This window comes from Pelecanus crispus, chromosome 1 (assembly GCF_030463565.1).
Source record: "Pelecanus crispus isolate bPelCri1 chromosome 1, bPelCri1.pri, whole genome shotgun sequence".
Classification (NCBI taxonomy): Eukaryota; Metazoa; Chordata; class Aves; order Pelecaniformes; family Pelecanidae; genus Pelecanus; species Pelecanus crispus.
Genome location: NC_134643.1, coordinates 140,079,829 through 140,100,098, shown reverse-complemented (window position 1 = coordinate 140,100,098; position 20,270 = coordinate 140,079,829). Strand labels below are relative to the sequence as shown.

General features: G+C 40.6%; 1 protein-coding gene across 1 annotated transcript in view; it reads left to right on the top strand.

Moving 5' to 3' along the window:
- Positions 1–18,562, top strand: part of BEND2 (BEN domain containing 2) — a 29,659-nt gene extending 11,097 nt beyond the window's left edge. Inside the window, exons 4-12 of the mRNA XM_075715665.1 lie at positions 959–1,030; positions 1,210–1,299; positions 5,283–5,387; positions 7,504–8,017; positions 9,218–9,418; positions 10,477–10,598; positions 11,258–11,471; positions 12,598–12,801; positions 17,806–18,562. Of these exons, the coding sequence (XP_075571780.1) occupies positions 959–1,030; positions 1,210–1,299; positions 5,283–5,387; positions 7,504–8,017; positions 9,218–9,418; positions 10,477–10,598; positions 11,258–11,471; positions 12,598–12,801; positions 17,806–18,041 (1,758 nt within the window). The 3' untranslated portion in view covers positions 18,042–18,562. The remainder of the gene's footprint in view (positions 1–958; positions 1,031–1,209; positions 1,300–5,282; positions 5,388–7,503; positions 8,018–9,217; positions 9,419–10,476; positions 10,599–11,257; positions 11,472–12,597; positions 12,802–17,805) is intronic.
- The last annotated feature ends 1,708 nt before the right edge of the window (positions 18,563–20,270 follow it).

Below are 20,270 nucleotides of genomic sequence, written 5' to 3'. Positions count from 1 at the left end.
AGTAAAATCTCTGTGCAATTTTGGATAATAAGAGTTGAAACTTAATGTTTAATAAGGATTTGCCTCCATGAACAATTCTGTCCAAAGACAGCCTACGTATATTTTTAACTTGAGGCAGTCTGAAGCTTACTTCATGTCACCATATTTAATTCTTAAATTCCAACAGTTGAGGTGTCTTTAATGCTATAAAAGCAGTTCAATTCTGTTTAATTCTTCCTGTTGTAAAACAACCAAAACAACACCCCCCACAGCCCCAACCTTCCTTTTTTAAAATAAGACCTGATTAAATATGACTTAAGGGGATTTTAAACAAAAAACAAGCTACAAACAAACGAAAAAACCTGCACAAAACAACAACAGTCTCGTGAAATCCGTGATACATGGTGGACAGGAACTGCTCCCATCCAGTAAAAGAAAAATGTCAGAATTGTCCAGGTGGTGGCACTGTTGATTCCCGTCTAAAAGCAGTCTTCAAGCAGTAGGAAAATTACGTCGACATTTTTATAGCTTCTGTGTGCAGTGTTATACCCGTTGAAATAAATACACATTTTTTTTCAAATTCATTTATTTAAATTAGTGTAAAAATCTACATGGAGTCTCATAATTACATAAGCCTAGCTATATAGTACATATATAGTTAGAAGAGAAAGTTCTAGCCTTAGAATAACCAAATAAAAATACATATTATTATATAAATTTGCAAGAGGTTTATGTTAAACCCGAGTAAGATACTCTTAAAAACAAAAGTAAGGTGAGTATTCATGTGACGTGACCACAGGCACATAAATGAGATGACTGTGTTAAGCCTTGCTTTCTTGGGCCCTTTTGTAGCCAGGGGAGGGAATATAGCTACAACTGAAAGTGTCCAAGTTGGATTCCTAGCAGGTTTTCTCTGTAGTTTATATTTTGAATTCTTTCATTAATCAAAACATTAAAAGTTTGTTATGTTATTTCCCAGATGAGTACCAGGGAAGGAGAATATGAAGATAGTGACAGTGTCATTTATGAGTATGAACCAGACTATGAATGTGTAAGTTAATTTTCTTTTGTTTGACCAACTTTGAAAAGCTTCTTCGGGGATGCATGTTTTGGGGTAGACTAAAATAACACATGAGGTTTGAAGTTGGGATTTATTGGCTTAATGTGATATTCTAAGACTATGTATATATTATTAGCTTACACTCTTCTTTTATTATTTTAATGAAAAAGGGGAGTATTGTATCTGAAGCTTCCTACACTGAAGCTTCCTACACTGGAGATCAGCAGAAAACTCTTATGGAGGTCCTCAGTTATTGCCAGGTATTTTTTTTTTTTTTCCTTTATCTCTGAAATGGCTTTTAAACAACTATATTTCAGGAAGATTTACATTCTATATGTGATAACCTATGACTTCCTTTCTGGTTATTCATTTTTTAGTTGCCCACTTCAGCATTTTCAATGAAAAAATAATCTTCTACTTCATATTCTCTGAACTTTTCACACCGTAGCTGGCAAGAATACTTTTCAAATATTAAGCTTTAATATGAAATCTAAAGTCTAGTGATTCATTGGGAGGGGCTTCACAGTTATAGGAAAGATCTGACTGTCATACATACCCAGCTTTTGAAAGTACACGCACGATGCTTGCCAAAAGTGTGCCAAAGTCCTGGTAGTGTTGTTTTGGTGAGTTCTTTGCTTTTGACTTCTGAAGCAGTAGCTGGCAAGATTGAAAATCACTGCACTGAAAATTAAAAGCTTCCAGTATTTATTCAGGTGAGCACTTAAGTGACTCTGGAGTCACAGTACTCTATAGAGTGAAAGACATTCAGGCCATGCTTTAGGGAGGATAATTTGTGAGTGGCTTGTAGCCAAGTATTAATGTCTTGTAAGTCTCCTTAAGTGTATATTCAGCAATGCTGTGGAAGAAAATTGACTAAGATTGTGTGACTAACATTCTTGCTGCTAGTCTGGAAATGTGTGCTGTAGCAAGTAGCGCTAATGAGAAGCTGTAGCCTCTTTTGCTGCCTACTAGCCCCTTTCCATCTCCTTCACCCTACTGTTATCCCCTCTTCCCAGTATATCTGCCCTAGGGCTACGTGAACCCTTTTAATGCCTGTACTGTCCACACTGATTTAAGGTCTTTTAGTGCTTCCTTGAGATATTTCTAAATTTGCGGAAGGCTTATAGATTATTCTAAGTTTTTTGGGGTGTTTTTTTTTGTTTTGTTTTTTGAAAGATAGCTATCGTATTGAAACCTAACTGTTGATTTTAATAAAATTGAAAATAATTTGAAATTCTATCTACTACAAATCCATCTAGCAATTTTTTTTATAGCCATATGTATTTTTTCAAAATTTCTCTGTCTAGTTATGCTGTAGATCAACAAAAGAAACTGCCTTAGTTGAAGATGTTTCCTCCTTCTAACTCATCTGGTCTAATATCCTCATGTGCTTTTTGCAGTAATAGTTGATGACATGTGCCTGATAAGTATTTTGCCAGTGTTCTTTCAATACTAGGTTAATATTCTGTTATCCAATTCCTTTATACTCTTATGGCAGAAAGTGTGTGTCTAAATTGCTGTGTAAGCATCACGTTTGAGTTGCTAAATCCTGGAAACACTGAAGAAGGAATTCTCTGTATCGCACAGTAATGTATAGTAATAACTTATGGACTTTGAATGCTTTGATTTATCTGGCTTTTATGTCTGAAAATGTGGGCCTTTACAATACTACATTTAAAAAGTTTGTACCTGATTGCTTTAGTAAGGCAACATGATTTTTAACATCTGAAAGAAAACTTGACCTCGGGGATTGACTGAAGATCAGACACTTTCAATAAAATAAGTAGTTTTTTTCAAATTCTTTATCTTTCATTCTGTGATTATTAAAAATATGGGTGCAATCGATTTCAATGCCACGTTTGTTTTGAAAAGCATGGCTCAGTTGATTTCTCCATACATCATTTACATCTCATTTTCACAGAATCACAGGATGGTTGAGGTTGGAAGTGTCCTCTGGAGGTCATCTTCTCCAACTCCCATACTCAAGCAGGGCCACCTAGAGCTAGTTGCCCAGGACCATGTCCTGATGGCTTTTGAATATCTCCAAGAAGGGAGTCTCCACAATCTCACTGGGCAACCTGTGCCAGTGCTCAGTCATCCTCACAGTGAAAAACTGTTTCCTGATGTTCAGAGGGAACCGGCTGTGTTTCAGTTTGTGCCCATTGCCTCTGGTCCTGCCCCTGGGCACCTCTACAAAGGGCCTGGCTCCGTCCTCTTTGCCACCTCCCTTCAGGTATTTGTATGCATTGATGAGAATCACCCCTGAGCTTTCTCTTGTCCAGACTGAACAGTCCCAGCTCTCTCAGCCTTTCCTCACAGAAGAGATGCTCCAGTCCCTTCATCACATTTGTGGCCCTTTGCTGGACTCTCTCCAGTGTGTCTGTGCCTCTCTTGTATTGGGAAGCCCAGAGCTGGACCCAGCCTTCCAGGTGTGGCCTCACCAGTGCTGAGGGGAGGGGAAGGATCACCTCCCTCGGCCTGCTGGCAGTACTTTCCCTAATGCAGCCCACGGTACCATTAGCCACCTTTGCAGCAAGGGCACATTGCTGGCTCACATTCAACTTAGCAACCACCAGGAGATCCCAGGTCCTTTTCTGCCAAGCTGCTTTCCAGCTAGCTGGCCCCAGCACATACTGGTGCCTGGGGTGGTTCCTCCCCAGGTGCAGGACTTTGCAGTTCTCCCTGTTGAACTTCATGAGGTTCCTGTCAGTCCATTTCTCCCACCTGTTGACATCCCTCTGGATGGCAGCATGACCCTCTGGTATATGGGCTGCTCCTGCTGCTCTGGTGTCATCTGCAAACTTGTTGAGGGTACGATCTGCCCATTGTGCAGATCATTAATGAAGACGTTAAACAGGATCAGAGGATCAGACCCCGTATTGACCCCTGGGGTACTCTGCTAGTCACTGACCTTCATCTAGACTTTGTGCTGCTGATCACCAGTCTCTGGGCACAACCATTCAGCCAGTTTCCAACCCACCTCAGTGTCTGCTCATCCAGCCCATACATCAACAGCTTATCTGTGAGGATCTTATGGAAGACGGTGTTGAAGGCCTTCCTCAAGTCCAGGTAGACAATATCCACTGCTTCTCTTCATCTACCAGGCTACTTGTTTTATCATAGAAGTTTATCAAGTTGGACAAGCATGACCTCCCCTTGGTGAAGCCATGCTGTGATTACTCCTGATGATTTTCTTATCCTTCATCTGCCTGGAAATGGTTTCCGGCATGAGCTGCTCCATCACCTTCCCAGGGCTGGAGGTGAGGCTGACTGGCCTGTAGTTCCCTGGGTCCTCCTCCTTGCCCTTCTTCGAGATAGGAGTGACATCCGCTTTCATCCAGTCTTCGGGCACTCCACCCATTCACCACGATCGAGGAAAGGTTACCAAGAGTGGCCTTGCAATGACATCAGCCAGCTCCCTCGGCGCTTGTGGGCGCACCTTGGACTTAAGTGTGTCTAGTTTGCTTAAGTATTCCCTGACCAGATTCTCTTCAACCCAGTGTGTCTTCCTTGTTCCAGCCTTTCCCCCCTGGTCTCTGGGACCTGGGATTCCTGAAGGCTGGCCCTGCTCGTGGAGGCTGAGACACAGCAGTCAAAAAGTGCCTCAGCCTTTTCCGTGCCCTGTGTCACCAGGTCCCCCGTCTCATTCAGCAGTGGGCCCACATTTTCCCTTGCCTTCCTTTTGTCACCTATGTACTTAAAGAAGCCCTTCTTGTTGTCTTTGTCATCCCTGGCCACAGGTGATTCCAGCTGGGACTTGACTTTACAGACAGTATTTTTTAAAATATATTTCCCATTGGTGATATAGAAATCAATGTTTCAGTGACTGCCTATAAGACTTTTACCTGTGTACTTGGAAACTTATTACTTAAAATAGCTTATCGTAATACCTAACTTACCTTAGAGCTTGTCAATAGCTTTTCAATGTAAAACAAAACGTACCAAATAGGTAAAAATAAAACATCTGCTGGAAGCAGGAAGAACAACCTTTAAGTGCCAGCCATGTTAAAGTTGCAAGAGTAAGCTTCTCTGAGAATTCTTTTTACTGTGATGTTTACCATTGTTATTTGCATTTTTTAACTAAGTTGATCTTTAATATGCTTACAGAATGTATATATTATCTACAGATTTTACCCAGTTTTAGGGAGGGAATTTTGCCCTTAATTGAACTTTCTTGATTTCTTCAGATTTAAATTGAGTTCCTGTGAAACAATACTGTTTTCACTCTTATGTTTGTTGTCAGGCCATGTATGATGCCATTCAGAAATTGGATAAAAAATTTGACCTGCTTCATCGGAAAGTCTCAGAAATGCAGCATGCTCGTGTAAAGCCACTGTTGTTCAAACCTGTAAGTATTGAAGACCTAAGACATTTATTTTTCCTTTAATTCTCTCACTTACTCTGATGCTTATTGAAAAGAAAACCCTGTCGTTGCACTAAGATTAAAATCAGTAGCAAAGTAGTAGCTTAAAATCCATTTCAATTAAATTATTCTAGATTTCTTACTCTATGCCAGCTTCAGTCTCCTCTGCTGTTATTGACCAGTGGTCACAGAACAGCCAGTGGCCCCCATCAAATTCAGGATGCTATGGTAGATGCTGTAGAATTCTATTTGTATGGGAATGAACAGAAATGAATTGTGTATGTTATGTCTTAAACTCGGGTATGTTGGTGTTGCTGCTTAATGAGATGTGTTGTGCTATCTCATTGGTTTCTGCAGTTAGTAGAGAGTTTATGCATCACTCACAGAGGCTTGTTCAATTGACTAACTGATTTTTAGATCTCAGCAGTGTCCTTGTCATATCCATTACGTGACAGAATTATATATATATATTTTTTTTTTTAATAAAATGCCTTTTTTTCAAATTTTTAAGGAGGTTTGATACTGAGTACACACTATCTATTTTTTTCCTATATGGTCAACCACTGTCAACTTAAGGGGACAGAGTATTAGTACTTGGAACAATGCTCTTTAAAAGGAAAACATAACAGATGAGTTTTGACGAAGGTTATAAAATCCATAATGACCTTTCTTTGTCAACAATACTGCAAAGCTTTTAATGTGGTTGTCAGGATCCTGCTGTCAGGAGATGTCAAGACATCGGTGAGGCCATTTACTTTAAGAGTGGGTGAAAGCGATTACATTCTCATGCATCTCATTTATCAATAGGATACTAGGTTTTATTTGGGAATGCTTTTTTGTTGACAGCTCCAGGCTTGTACTGTCCACACATCCAAAAACATAAGATTCAGGGAACAAACTGGTCTTGTCAGCTACGCTTGGACCCTGTGACCTCTGCGCTCTTACCTTCCTGTCTGATCATGTGGGATGGCAGCTGCTTTAATGTTCAGATTAGAAGTGATCTGTACTGTTTTGTTTTTGAAGAAGGTTTTTACCAGTATAAGGTGTAAGGGGGAAGCCAGCAAATGCAACCTGCCAACCATTTTCTTAGGTTCTGCTAGCACTTTATCTTTAAAACCATCAGGAATGCTGTAGATTTTTTTTTATAGCTGTGCCACTGTTGTATCTGATGGGCTAAGGATATAAACAAGGAAGGGTTGGTGGTAAAGGTACTTTTTTTTTTTTTTCTTTCTTTCTTTTTTTTCAATTAGATTAACTCCAGTAGCTGGAGAAATGGACAGACTTTCAGGCACGTAAGCCTTTCTTCAGGTCATAGATTTTTAAAGGTTACAAGGGTGGAATATAATCAGATTTCTGTAAACAAAAAACAAAAAAAAAACAAACCACAAAAAGAAAAACAAACAAAAAAACCAAACCCAAACCCACGTGTCAGCTACATTTGGTAGCTCCTGCTCAGTGAGTTGTATTTTGAACTAGAATGCGTGCTTTAGGGTGCATATGTTTCCTAATAAAAGTATTCCAAGTGGTGGAAAGCATAGCCCATCTCTCAGTTTGTCTGTCTTAGTCTCTTTGGAATCTTCCATTGTAGACGAGATCTGAATGTCTAATGTTTTCAGCTGGCAAGTAAAGAATGAAGAGGCAGTCAGCAGAGAAAGTGAATTTTTTTTTTCTTGTTTAGAAGGAAGCTAACATGGCAGTGGAGACATCCCTTGAAAATTCAGCAGACAAATTTTAAACTTTATTTTGCCTATTCTTTTTTTATAGAGCTTTTTCTTAAGAGCTTTTACAAAGCTGCCTTTCTCATTATATATTTCTCTGGCTTTTTAGAAAGCAATTGTGCCAGGACCCCAGGTGGAAGAAAATTGAGAAATGTTGAACTGACCAGATAAACTCTTAGTGTTGGAACTACAAGTGAGAATAAAAGAAAGTAGAAGGAAAGCTAAAAAGTAATAGCACTGGCTTCATGACAATGACTGCTTCAATGAAGAGTCTGTTGCCAATAGCATAATTACCAAAATCTAGTCTTCCTGGTTTGCAAACTAAAAAATTAGCAGATATGTCTAATTTAACCTTTTAATTGTTTTCTGAATCACATTTGCAGAAACCAGTTGGATTTACATACAGAAGTTCCAGTCATTTGCCCCAAGGAAAAATAAGAGTACAAAAATCCATGGAAAGGGAATCAAGTCTTCATCTCTCTTCACCAGGCCAGGGAAGGCATAGCCCAGTCATAAGGGTTGCTTTACAAAATGGCCATGTTCAAGTCAATTCCACAATAAAACATGTTCAACATAATCTTCAGCCTGAATTGCAGCAGCCTGTTCGCAGGCAGAGCCCACCACTCCCCACTATAGTTTCTACACATTCATTGCATTCATCATACACAGCACCTAACAGGATGCCTGACCTTTCTCCACAATCAAATCTTGTAGCCAGCATTGTGGAAAGTACTGCCAACGCTGCATCTTCACCAGTAGCATCGTCATCGATGCCAGCACCATCTGAGACCAGTTTGGGAAATAATGCTGTGGTGGTGAACTACCCAAATGCATCTGGGAGTGTGAACATTAGTAAAGAACTACCATCATCTTCAGTTTCCATCAATCCTAGCTTTGGTGAGTTCCTTTCTAATAAATACTAAGAAATGAAGGCTAAAAAAAACCTGCTGCTAGTATAAAAATAAAAAAAAAAACCTAAAGAAATCTCTTTATTGTTATTTAGCAAAAGTAAAGGAGCAGAACTGGCTGCCTTACAAGCATTTCTGTAATGGAATACTGTTTAAAGCTCTTGAAACAAAGGTCATAGAAATGTTTAATATGCCAGGTATCACTTAAAAACCTCTGCAGTGTATATACAGCTGTATAGACCACCACAAGCCTTTGATTTACAGTGCGTGCTTTGGGTTCTTTTCTCTCTTGATACTCTTGATGTAACCTATTTTTAACCTGTGTATATGTCATAAGTCACATATGCATGCTATGCATATGTTTAAAAAGACAAAAGAGATTGCCAGTAAAGCTAAGTGAGGCATATGCCTGTATACATGTTTTGCATTTAAGAAAGCAACTTACCTGATTTGTGTGAAGGAAATACCTGCTTTCTTCTTGTGGAGGATTTTATCAGTAAAAAATCCTTTGTCCTCAAATCCACCAGTGTTTGGTTTCTTTCAAAATACCTAATTCCACAGAAAATGAAGACTTCCATAGGTCAGTGTGTTATAATAAACAAGCATATATAAAATAGCACCATGTTTTTAAAACGAATGCATTTCTTTCTGAAGTATAAATGCCCTGAGTTATGTGGAAGGCTGAGCTATGAGTTTTTGGTTGCTTTTGGTCTAAAAAATAAGTTCATACAGCTGAAGAGCTGCATGAATAGTAGGTGAAATACTCGGATATCTATCTGTGACTTTGTAAACAGTGTATGATTTAGCAGTACTGTGTATGGATATGCCGTTCTTCATGAGTCATTGTCTTGAAAACATGCATGGTATCTGCACGTGTGTAATAATAGGCAGGTCTGAACTTTTTGAACTTTCATGTGTCTAATGTATTTTCTTGGGTGTTATTATTTCAGTTAGTTACATTGGTGGTGAACATGAATCAAAAAGATGTTTCTGTTACCGTACCAATTTAAACCTGCTTTTGTAAGAACAAAGATAAGTAATACATAGTAGAATTAGCTGCAGTAGAGAACATGTACCAAGAGTACTGTAGAGGTCTAGAGAAAGAGTTTGAAAAAGTGTTCTTTTCTTAACAAGTTGCTTGGGGTTTTAATTTTCTTATTTTTCTTTAAATGTTTTTGTTTTACAAAAGAGTTTGTTGGTGACCCAGTGAGAAATGTAAAAGTTCTTGGAAACTATTTGATGAAAGCTCGGCAAAAGACTAAACCAAAGTATGCAGCGCGCTACTTAGTTCGTGTCTTGTTCCCCAAGGAAACATTATTGTGCAGCATTATGGGAGTGAGTGCACGAGGGCGCAGAACATTGGATCCAAACAAAATTGCTGCAATAAGAGGTACGCTACCTTTCAAAATGCACAGATTTACTTCTTTAATACTTAACAAAGTTTTTAACTTACAGGGAGTCCTTTTCTGTATGTTTCTGCTAATCAGTGTCTAGCAACCGGAGAACTGATAAATGCGGTAGTGGATGTGCTCTTCTCTGCTGTGTCTTTGGGGTTTGAAATTCCTGCTTTGTAATTCTCAGTGTTTGTTTTTCTTCATTGTGGATACGCCAATTCTGATTCTCCTAGTTTTGTGTACTTCGTCAGTCATGCTGACTGTTTCTAGATTTTTTTCATTACAACTTCCTTTGTGTTTGTGTATGGCACGGGTTTTGTGGGGTTTTTTTGTTTGGTTGGTTCACTTTTTGTTTGGTTTGGGTTTTTTTTTTATGGCCATGGTATATTTGGGACAAACGTTAACTGGTGATTCGTAAATACTCTTCTCTTAAGTTCACTTCTCTTGTTTGTTTGAGAAATGGTGAAGATGGGAAGGGCAGTTTTTGGGTTTTTTGTTTTTGTTTTTTTTTTTTTTTAAATGTCAAGCCATTTTCACAGATCCCATGGCACTTTTGTGTGAACCTATACATCTTCCTGTTTAAAGGGTGGGAGATTATTTAAACCATGTGAAGTAATTGCAGCATTGGCATTACCCTGTCTGGTTTTTGTGGGGTTTTTTTTGGTTGTGTGTTTTTTCTTTTTTGTTTTGGGTTTTTTTTTTTCCTAAAGTTAGTATGATAAATCACACCTTTCCCATAATTCTATCAGAAAATGCTTAATAATAAAAGCATTACTTACAACATCTCAAAGTATTACTGCACATCTTAAATTCATAGTGCTGCTTAGCTTCAAAACATGAAATTGCTACTCTACCCTTAATTGATTTAGTGGTGGACTTGGTAACGTTAGGTTAATGGTTGGAGTGGATGATCTTAAAGGTCTTTTCCAACCTAAACGATTCTAAATGGAGAACAGTGAACGTGAAGCATTTCTTAGCTTTCTCTCTCTCTAAATTAGAATACTTTTAGATACCACTCTGTCACAAAGCTTAAAAAAATTTGTTTTATATGCAGAATTTCTTGCAGCTAACTTTCCGAACTATGATTTGAGCGAGCATGGAAAAGACTGGAAAACCTGTATCACAAATGTCAATGCTATGATCCGTTGTTTACGCTCTGAAACAAAAATAAAACCAGTAAGTTGTCTCACGGTGATAATTTATTAAGTACTAAGTTTGTGCTTCTTTCTCAGATTAATTGTTTGAACTCCTCATCATACGAGTGCTCTAATTGGAAATTCCTTGGGTTCTGTCTTTGCATTGCTCAGCGCAGGCCTGCTGACTGTAGCACTAGTTCCATATGGGGAATACTGGAAGCGTATCCCTTCCTCTTGCTCTGCCTCTTCCTGCTCCCTCTTGCTCTGCCTCTTCCTGCTCCCATGTCCAGCATTCAGTTAAGAGACGTATAAGCATAGGATACTGAAAGGAAAGCACTGTAAATGTTGCCCAGAAGTATTGTCAAATTTGATAGCAAGCTTAAACATGTAGCTCCTAGCACTGTTTTCACAAGCTTTCCTTCACATATATCCAGCCATGCATTTCAACTTCATATTCACTGAAACATCACTCCCAAAACATCTGTAACTCCATTTACCTCTGCTTCTAAAAAGCTGTGTGCAAATTTGTGAATATTTATTATCTCTTTCACCTGTGGTTTTCATGATTGAAAGTCAGGAGTAACTATATTGTCAATATCTGGAATCTAATTTGTACTAAATGGGAAGTGAACTGGAACGCTAACTAGGAAACTGGTAGGCTTCTCCCAGTGCATGTGCTAACCTCATTTAATGTTTCAGGAGACAGCTGAAGGGAAAGAAAAAGTGGCTGACACTCCAGATACATCTCATTGTGTAGATTTAAATTATAATGAAGATAGTGAAGGCAGTTCTCAAAACTCTCAGAAAACGACCAGCTCCACAACTGACACATTGCATAAGTCAGGATCGGATAAGTTTCCAGAAGCTTTCCACACACCTTCAGTCAAGAAACCGCAGTCTTTGGAACCTATGGGTAAACTAAAATTTTTGTCTTCTGGATTTGTGAGAGGCAGAAGATGCTGCTGTAGGTGAATTTGCATAGTAAAGGGATTCGCTGAACTATGTGACTCTTCCTCTTAACGCAGTCTCTTGATGTGTACATATAGTAATTCTAACTGGGAGCAAACAAGAACATTATCTGGCTAACAGAACATGTGTTTGCATCTACCAGTGTCCCATAATGCATATCCACTGTGAGATTGGAAAGTTCAGCTATAGGGTATTCTGATCAGTTTCTCTGAATAATTATTTTTCAAGAATTATTTCACAGTTGCTCTGTTTACTTAATTTGGTAGATATTCTACCCTAATGGAGTAAGCTTGCTCAGAGCATCTATTGAATGGTATTGCAATTTCAGAAGAAAAGCACACCTTTCTGTAAAACTGACAATTTAGGACAACAGAAATCTTAAAGCAGCCTTTATACTTGCTTTTATTTTTTTTTAAATAAAAATGCACAATATACAAATGCATTGGAAAAAATTCCATGTATAGCATGTGATGCCTCTAGAGAGCTTCAAGGAAAATGTGCTGAGATTAGTTGCCCTTGGAAATAATTTTTTTGATTAGAATCACTTTGGGGCTTTACCAGATATGCTCCTGCACCCAAGATTTGTTAGTCTGATCCCACAGATCTCATGATTTATTATACATTTTGCAGGGTTTTTTTAATGTTTGCAGTGGAGTCAGGTTGAAGTAGTTAACAGGATCTAAGCACTGTTGAAATAGCAGAGCTTTTATTTACTTACGTAGTTGGAATAGCATCATCTTTTCACATGAGATGAAAACAATGTAGAAAGCAATCATTAATAATGCAGGTTACATTGTTAGCATTGCTGAAAGCATAGCAGAAGTGCTGTTACATTGTTGTAAAATAGGCAGGGTTTTTTGTCTACTTGGACATTTGTCTGCAATATGTTGCATTTTAGTATTAGCTGTAGCATTATGGCCTTGCTCTGGTCTTTCCAAACAAGTACAGTAGTTTCAGGGAGAACTTTTTGTGTCCCTAGTTTTAGTGTGATACAGCCATTTTGAAGTGTGGTCAGTATTGAATAAGTAAAATATTTTTCTCTCTCTCTGTGTCTCTGACATTCTTTCTAGAACTTCTTGGAAGTCCATGGCGCAACGTTCAGTTGCCTTTCTCAGTCATTTATGTAGCTAAGGGGAAGTCTCGGCCAGAGTTGTCAGCTCGCTACCTAATTCGTCATATGTTCACTGAAGATGTGCTGGTAAAAAGCAACGTATATGGTAATCTTGAACGTGGCATGAGCCCACTGGACTGCAACAAAATTAATGCTCTCAGAGGTAAGTAAGAAAATCTCTGTTCAGCTGATAATATGAAGAAATTAACAAGAGTGATTAATTTTGTATCCTATGAACCAACCATGGAGCTTCAGAAATAAGTCTGTAAAACTGTTCTGACAGGTATTAGTGCAAGCAGTGGAACAATTTGAGAGAAAGTAGACGAAGTTATATTTAAGCCACTCAAGGAAGTCTCCAGATCACAAACCTGGTTCATATGAGGAAACTCGGTCTCCATGGCATCTGCTTGAAGGGGCAACACAGTGGGAGATGGAAGCAGTCCCAGAGGATTCTGGAGGGTGTTTGGGATAATTTCTTGATACAGGGGCTAGGTAGGCCAACCAGAGGTAACGCACAGCACATTACGGCACCCTTCATGAAAAGGGTTCGGGTGTGATAATCTGTGGTAGTATTGCCTGTAGAGACTGTGAAATAATGTACCTCAAAATCCCAAGTAGAATTAAAAAGGTCTGAGAGAACAGACCCTGTAGCTTAGGAGAGCAGACTTTGGCTTATTTGGAAAACTCATAGGTGGGAGCTTATGAGAGACAGCTCTGAAGAGGGGAGAAGCTCAGGGAATTTGGCAGGTCTTTAAGGGCAGCGTTCTGCAAGCACAAGAGAGTCCATCCTGACACTTAGGAGAACTGGTAGAGTTATGGGGAGACAAGTTTGGCTAAGCAGGGAATCCGTAACTGAGCTCCAGTGCAAAAAAGCAGTATGTAGAGATTGGAAGCAAGGACAGCTTATGAAGCAGAATTTAGCAACTTTGCCTGGGAGTGTTGGAATAGTGTCAGGAAAGCCAAAGCTCAGCGAGAGTTGAGACTCACAAGGCATGTCAAGGGCAGCAAGAAGAGCTTCTACCACAACATTAGTGATAAAAGATTGAGCAAGGACAGTGTGGGCCTGTTGTTGAATGGGGCAGGTAACTTTGACAGCGGAGTCAGATTAGGTTGAGGTGCTCAGTGCCTCCTTTGCGTCAGTCTTCACCATGAAGGTCTCTCAGGCTTCTGGGTGGTGGTGGTTGGGAATAGCATGTTTTTTACCTAGTGTAAGTCACATTTGACCCATCTGATTGCCTTGTGATAAAATGACTGGATTTGTGGATGAGCAGTGGCTGTCATTTAGCTTGATTATTTTTTTAGCAAGGCTTTCAACACTGTCTCTGACGATATTTTGGTGTTCACATTGGGATGTTACAGTCTGGATGGGTGGACAACGTGAAAGGACTAGATGGATGTTTGTGCTCAGAGGGTAGCGAGTCATGCTCTGCTTGGGTGACTGACGCATGGGATACTGTAGGGGTCTGTCCTGATACCTGGCCCATTTAACATCTTTATCTATGACTTGGAGACAACAGAGAACACTCATCAGGTTGACATTTGACAGCAAATTGGGACTGTATTAACAGGTGCACAGCCAGCAGATCAAGGGAAAGGATTATCTCTGTTTAGCACTCGTGAGTTTGCATTTGGATTACTGCATCCAGCTTTGGGTTCCCTAGTACAAGAAAGAGATGTCAGTCAAGCTGGAGGGCCACCAAAAGGGACAGGGAACAAGAGCACTTGCCCAGTGAGGAAACTGGGCTTATTTAGTCTGGAAAAGAAAAGGCTCCGAGGGGTCCTAGTAGCAGCCTGCCACTATCTGTTTTCTCAGTAAACTCCTCCTAGAGTCAAGCTGTTTGCAGCATTGAATGTGGGAAGATGAGAGGCCACAGGCATAGATGGAAATGAGAGGTTCAGACTGGATATGAGCAGACTCCTTTTCCACACCTCAGTGGACAAAGCCCTGAGCAAGCCCTGGTCTGACCTCAGAGTTGTTCCTGATTTGGGCAGAAGGTCGGAGTAGAGACCTCCCAAAGTCCCTGATGGCCTGAGTGATTGGAAAGGAACAGATTCAAATGCCTTGTCCTTCTAAGGGCTCAGAGATCAGCTGTCCATATTCACCTGAGAGGCACTGTTGAGAGAAAAGGTCTCAGCAAATGATTTAGCTGTTTAGAAGCTACAAGTGGGATAAGGACTGCTGCCAAGTGAACAGGCAGCATTTTGAACCAGACCAGTTTGAGCTATTTGAATAATGAATCTTTACTGAAGTGTGTCTTTTCAAATAACATGCAACAGCCTATTCCACGCCATGAATATGGACGGTTTTGCAGTTTCCTCAAGCTTACGTGAATCCAGATGTCTTTGGGAAATTGGTATTATTTACTCTGTTTGCAAATGCTATTCCAGAAGCAGAGGGAGTGTATGTTATGTTTGGAGTTGTAGCAGGTGTTTTGCTTTCTGATTGTTCTCGCTTCAGCATTGAGACTTCTGGAACACTGATCCATGCTCCTTCCTGAGAGGGACTCTTCTGTTAGTCTCATTCGGTCCCTCCTGCAAGGCTGGATAAAGCAAGCAGAACTGTGACGGTAGAATTAGTATAACAGTTATGTAGCAAGTGAGGAGGAATGTAAAGCAGGTTGTAGGTAGAAAAGGTGTATGGGTTATCCCACAGAAGAAAAGTTGGCATTATCTGGTAAGACTTAAGCGTGGCCAGTACAAACAGTGGTGTTGGGGGAAAGATCATCAGGTTTTAGTGGCCATTTGCTCCGTGGCTATTACAGTATCTTAAAGAGAGTTCAATATATCTGAAAAGGTTTGGTCATGCAATATAGAAATCTTTCTACCTTTTCTTTGATTTTCTGTGTTCTTGTTTTATTTTCATTGTAAAAGTTGGCTTTTTATATGAGAAATCTGAAGAGAAAATATTTTGCCAGGAATTCTTAAGTTTTGGTTGTGGGATGTTATTTACTGGGCTGGATCCGAGGCTGCAGGCAGTGTAATAGTGGAGTGCCTTTAACATTTCCCAACACCACTGGCTTGATGTAGGGTTTTACTTCCTCCTGTGTCCTTATGATATCACTGTGGGATAGTGCTCACTGGGTCAGTAAGGTTGCATATTTGACTAGTTAGCCTTGTCTGGATGACACTCTTAGTCATATGATTTAGTTTTAGGTAGTCCTGCAAGAAGCAGGGAGTTGGACTCGATGATCCTTATGGGTCCCTTCTGATTCAAAGTATTCTGTGGTTCATCACACTTTTCTGCAGCGTGCATCTCCTAACAAGTCTTGAAACTGCTTCTCCTCCGTGGCTACAGTATAGGGAGGTTGAAAGAGTTATTAAGATCTGGACAGTGCAGCCTAACAGCTCTGCAGGTGTGGCAAGATTGCCTCTGAGGATACAGCAATAGTGCTAAATAAAATGGAGCTGGGACTGGCACTCTCTGGCGTGACATCTGGGCATGGCTTGAGGGACAGAGCATGCCAGAAACCTTTCCCAGTATGGCAAGACTATACATAAGAGTGGGCTTTCCCACACTGTAAATATTCCTTCACCACTAGCCTGGGAAGCTTTGCCACTTTAAGTGTCTCCACATACTCCCATATTACATGTATTCTGTTTCATGACATTCTGAGCTTAAGAAGCATTCAAAAGATGTATTAAGTGCGTCTTGGGGCTGCAGGAACACCACGTAGGCTCCAGAGCAGATGAGAGACAAAGTCCTCTGTGTTGTGGTTGTAGCCAGGCTGTGTCACTTGGCTCTGGGGCCAGAGGGCAGTCCCTGGCCCTGTTTTCTTTAGCATTATAACATGGCCTGATTGGATGGCAGCATCAGCTCCCTGAATGTAACCCTGCAGAGCAGGAAGAGGCCCCGCATAGCCTTGCTGTAGTCCCAACAATTGGTCAATTTCTATGAAAGAAAAGGCATAATTTGAAAGCTGTTTTGTGGGCCATGTACAAAGGCTCTGTAGGTCTAGTAGTAGGAATTCCTGTTCTGTGCTGTAGTTCTGAGGCAAAGTATTTTCTTCAATTTGCTGTCGGGGATGGAAGGGAAGAGAGCCTGGCTGCTGCTTCAGCCAACAGCTTGTGTATCCTTTGTCAGCATAGTTTATTACAGGAGCATCCTGGGAATGAAAACCTGCGCTGTCACTTCCCCCACTGCATGCCCGACCATCACCCCCCACCCCACCCCAGAGCAGAGTAAACTGTGAGAGCACAAGCTTTTCTCTCTGTTATTTTCTTCCTTCAGACCCATGCTTTTCTGGCAAAATAGGTTTCCAGGTTTGGAACTACAAGTTAGAACATGAACTGTAAGCAATGATACTGTATTAGATTTTTACTTGCTAGTATATGTGAGAGCAATGGAAGAACAAAACTGACATAATATCAATGAGCTATACCTTTCATTCTCCTGAGGTAAATGTAGATGTTAATCAGAGAAGTAGCAATAATATTGCTTTTGATTTGAAATTACAGCTGCGAATTCCTTTTTGGTGCCTCTTTAAATCTTCTAGGGGCTTGCTTAGAGAAAACATATAACTCAGCTAAGCTCAGAAGGACAATCACTCCTCAGGAATTAAAAAAAACAACCCTAAAATCTGTTTTTAAAACTACTCATTTTACTTGTTGAAGGGGAGAAAGGTGCTGTAGTCTTATGTTATTTATCCCATTGCTACCGAACTCAAGTATTTATTTACTGATCTTGTTGCAGTGTGGTAAGGAATAAGCTCTTGCAGTTTTTCTGTCACTGTTGTTCCTCTACAGCTGTGTTATGTTGAATTGGTGTGTTTCATTTTAGTGAATATAGTTGTAGGAGATCCTCTGAAGGAGGGCTTGGTCCTGCCAAATGCTGGTCACTCTGAAATGGAGCCTGAGATTTCTTTGCTCTGGTTGACCACATTAGAAGCTGAAGTTATTCAGCACTTCAAGGGATCAAGCCAGCGTACCTGGTTACATGCTTTCTTGGCATGTTTTGGTTTTATGCTTAGACCTTTTGTTACTCATTTTCAAATTAAACAAAGAACGGGAAAAAATATCTGCCCTCTAGCTTTGCTCTTCAAGCCTTGTAATATGTCTAGCTGTCCTGTTTTGGTAGCATGCACTTGTTTTGGCTTAATAACATCCAGAAAGAGTATGTAGCTTGCATAAATAATTGATAACTCACTATTATATACTTGTTTATTTTTAGACTTTCTTCAAGAGAATTATCCATCTTTTGATCTAAAGGAAACTGGATATGATTGGAAGGCATGCGTGGCTGCCATAAACAGCACGATCCGCAGTCTCAGACATGACCATAAAAAGGCTACAGTTGGAATCCGCCGGAAAGCCTTGGCAGTGCCACGATTGAGAGCAAAGAGTCCTCCACAGAGTCCCACTTCAGTAAAGCCATTTGAAAGTGACACTATCAATCTCACGGACTGAAGCTCTCTAACATCTCTCTCAAATCTTAATTTAGCAGGGTTTTGTAAATCCCACATACAAGCCTATTACATTGAGTTGCCCTATTATACCAAGTTGTCAGCAGCACTAAATAGTATTGTTTATAAGACCAAAGTTAGTAGAAGACTTGGGAACCCTAACGCCTTGTATAAGTAGCATTTGTGCTCCTCAGAAATTACTTCCACTGTTCCCTGTTGCATTTGCAATGTGCTCTCCCATAAAAGCACCTTCTTATGATTCATTGACTCTGAAAGATTAAACTGATTAGGAAACATGCACTACGCATCAAGTCAGCAGAAGCAGATAGAAATCTGGAGAGGAAAGAATGGTCATCCTTCAAGAAAGACTCATAGTCAGCTAAATTATCTCATTTTGTGTGAGGAATGAAATTTGCTTTGACAATTGGATATTTTAAGCAAAAATATCTAATGCAGAAAGGAAAAAAAATTACTGCATCTAGCTAACTTGTTATATGTGTCTCACTTTTTTTTTTGCCTCCTACAGCAGTCTTTGTTGTAGGATAAGGAAAGAGGCAGACAACAATGTAAATACAGTTGGTAATATTTTCTTTGCTCTGATTTAGCTGTACAAAAGCACAAAAAAAGCATCCAGAACAAACAGTCCAATGGCTGATTCTGTTTTTCTTGATGAAATTTAAAGAAAATACTTCTTCAGGGGTTTGGTCTGCTGTTCAGTGGTGTATGTCACGTCCACTGGTGTGGATGTCCACAAGACGCAAATCTGCTGCAACTTTCATCTAGAGGATTTTGGTCCTGATTCAGATTTGAGAAATAATAATTTCCATCAGCTTCAAGTCATTGGTCCTTCAGTTAAAACTGAGGATACATGCTGTGTTCCTGGTATGCAGTCAGAGATGACCAGCATCAGTGGTACACCTTCTCAAGCTTGTAACCGTAGCTTTTAATACTCAGGTCTACAAGGCTAGGCATATTTGCTTTGCTGTCTGGGTAGCCTGCTGTTCTACAGACTTATCATGCTGCCTTTGTTAACTTAAAATCTTGAAAGATGTGCAGTCATTGTTCAGAGTCACAGAATGGTTGAGGTTGGAAGGCACCTCTGGAGGTCATCTGATCCACTCCCCCTGCTCAAGCAGGGCCACCTAGAACCAGTTGTCCACCATCATGTCCTGATGGCTTTTGAATATTTCCAAGGATGAAGACTCCACAACCTTCCTGGGCAACCTGTGCAAGGGCTCAGTCACTGTTGCAGTAAAAAAAAAAAAAACCAACCACCTGTTTCCTGATGTTCAGAGGGAAGCTCCTGTGTTTTGGTTTGTGCCCATTGCCTCTGGTCCTGTCACTGGGCACCACTGAGAAAAGCCTGGCTCTGTCCTCTTTGCAACCTCCCCTCAGGTATTTATAGATATTGATGAAATCCTCTTTGAGCCTTCTCTTCTCCAGACTGAACAGTCCCAGCTGTCTCAGCCTTTCCTCACAGAAGAGATGCTCCAGTCCCTTCATCATCTTAATGGCCCTTTGCTGGACTCTCTCCAGTATGTCTGTGCCTCTTTTGTGCTGGGAAGCCCAGAGCTGGACCCAGCCCTCCAGGTGTGGCCTCACCAGTGCTGAGAGGAGGGGAAGGATCACCTCCCTCGGCCTGCTGGCAACATCTTCCTAATGCAGCCCACGGTACCATTAGCCACCTTTGCGGCAAGGGCTCATTGCTGGCTCATGTTCAGCTTAGTGTCCACTAGGAGATCCCAGAGTATGCTCTGCCCCGTGATCCAGAACATTAATGAAGATGTTAAACAGGATCAGACCCCGTATTGACCCCTGGGGTACTCTGCTAGTCACTGACCTTCATCTAGACTTTGTGCTGCTGATCACCAGTCTCTGGGCACAACCATTCAGCCAGTTTCCAACCCACCTCAGTGTCTGCTCATCCAGCCCATACATCAACAGCTTATCTGTGAGGATCTTATGGAAGACGGTGTTGAAGGCCTTCCTCAAGTCCAGGTAGACAATATCCACTGCTTCTCTTCATCTACCAGGCTACTTGTTTTATCATAGAAGTTTATCAAGTTGGACAAGCATGACCTCCCCTTGGTGAAGCCATGCTGTGATTACTCCTGATGATTTTCTTATCCTTCATCTGCCTGGAAATGGTTTCCGGCATGAGCTGCTCCATCACCTTCCCAGGGCTGGAGGTGAGGCTGACTGGCCTGTAGTTCCCTGGGTCCTCCTCCTTGCC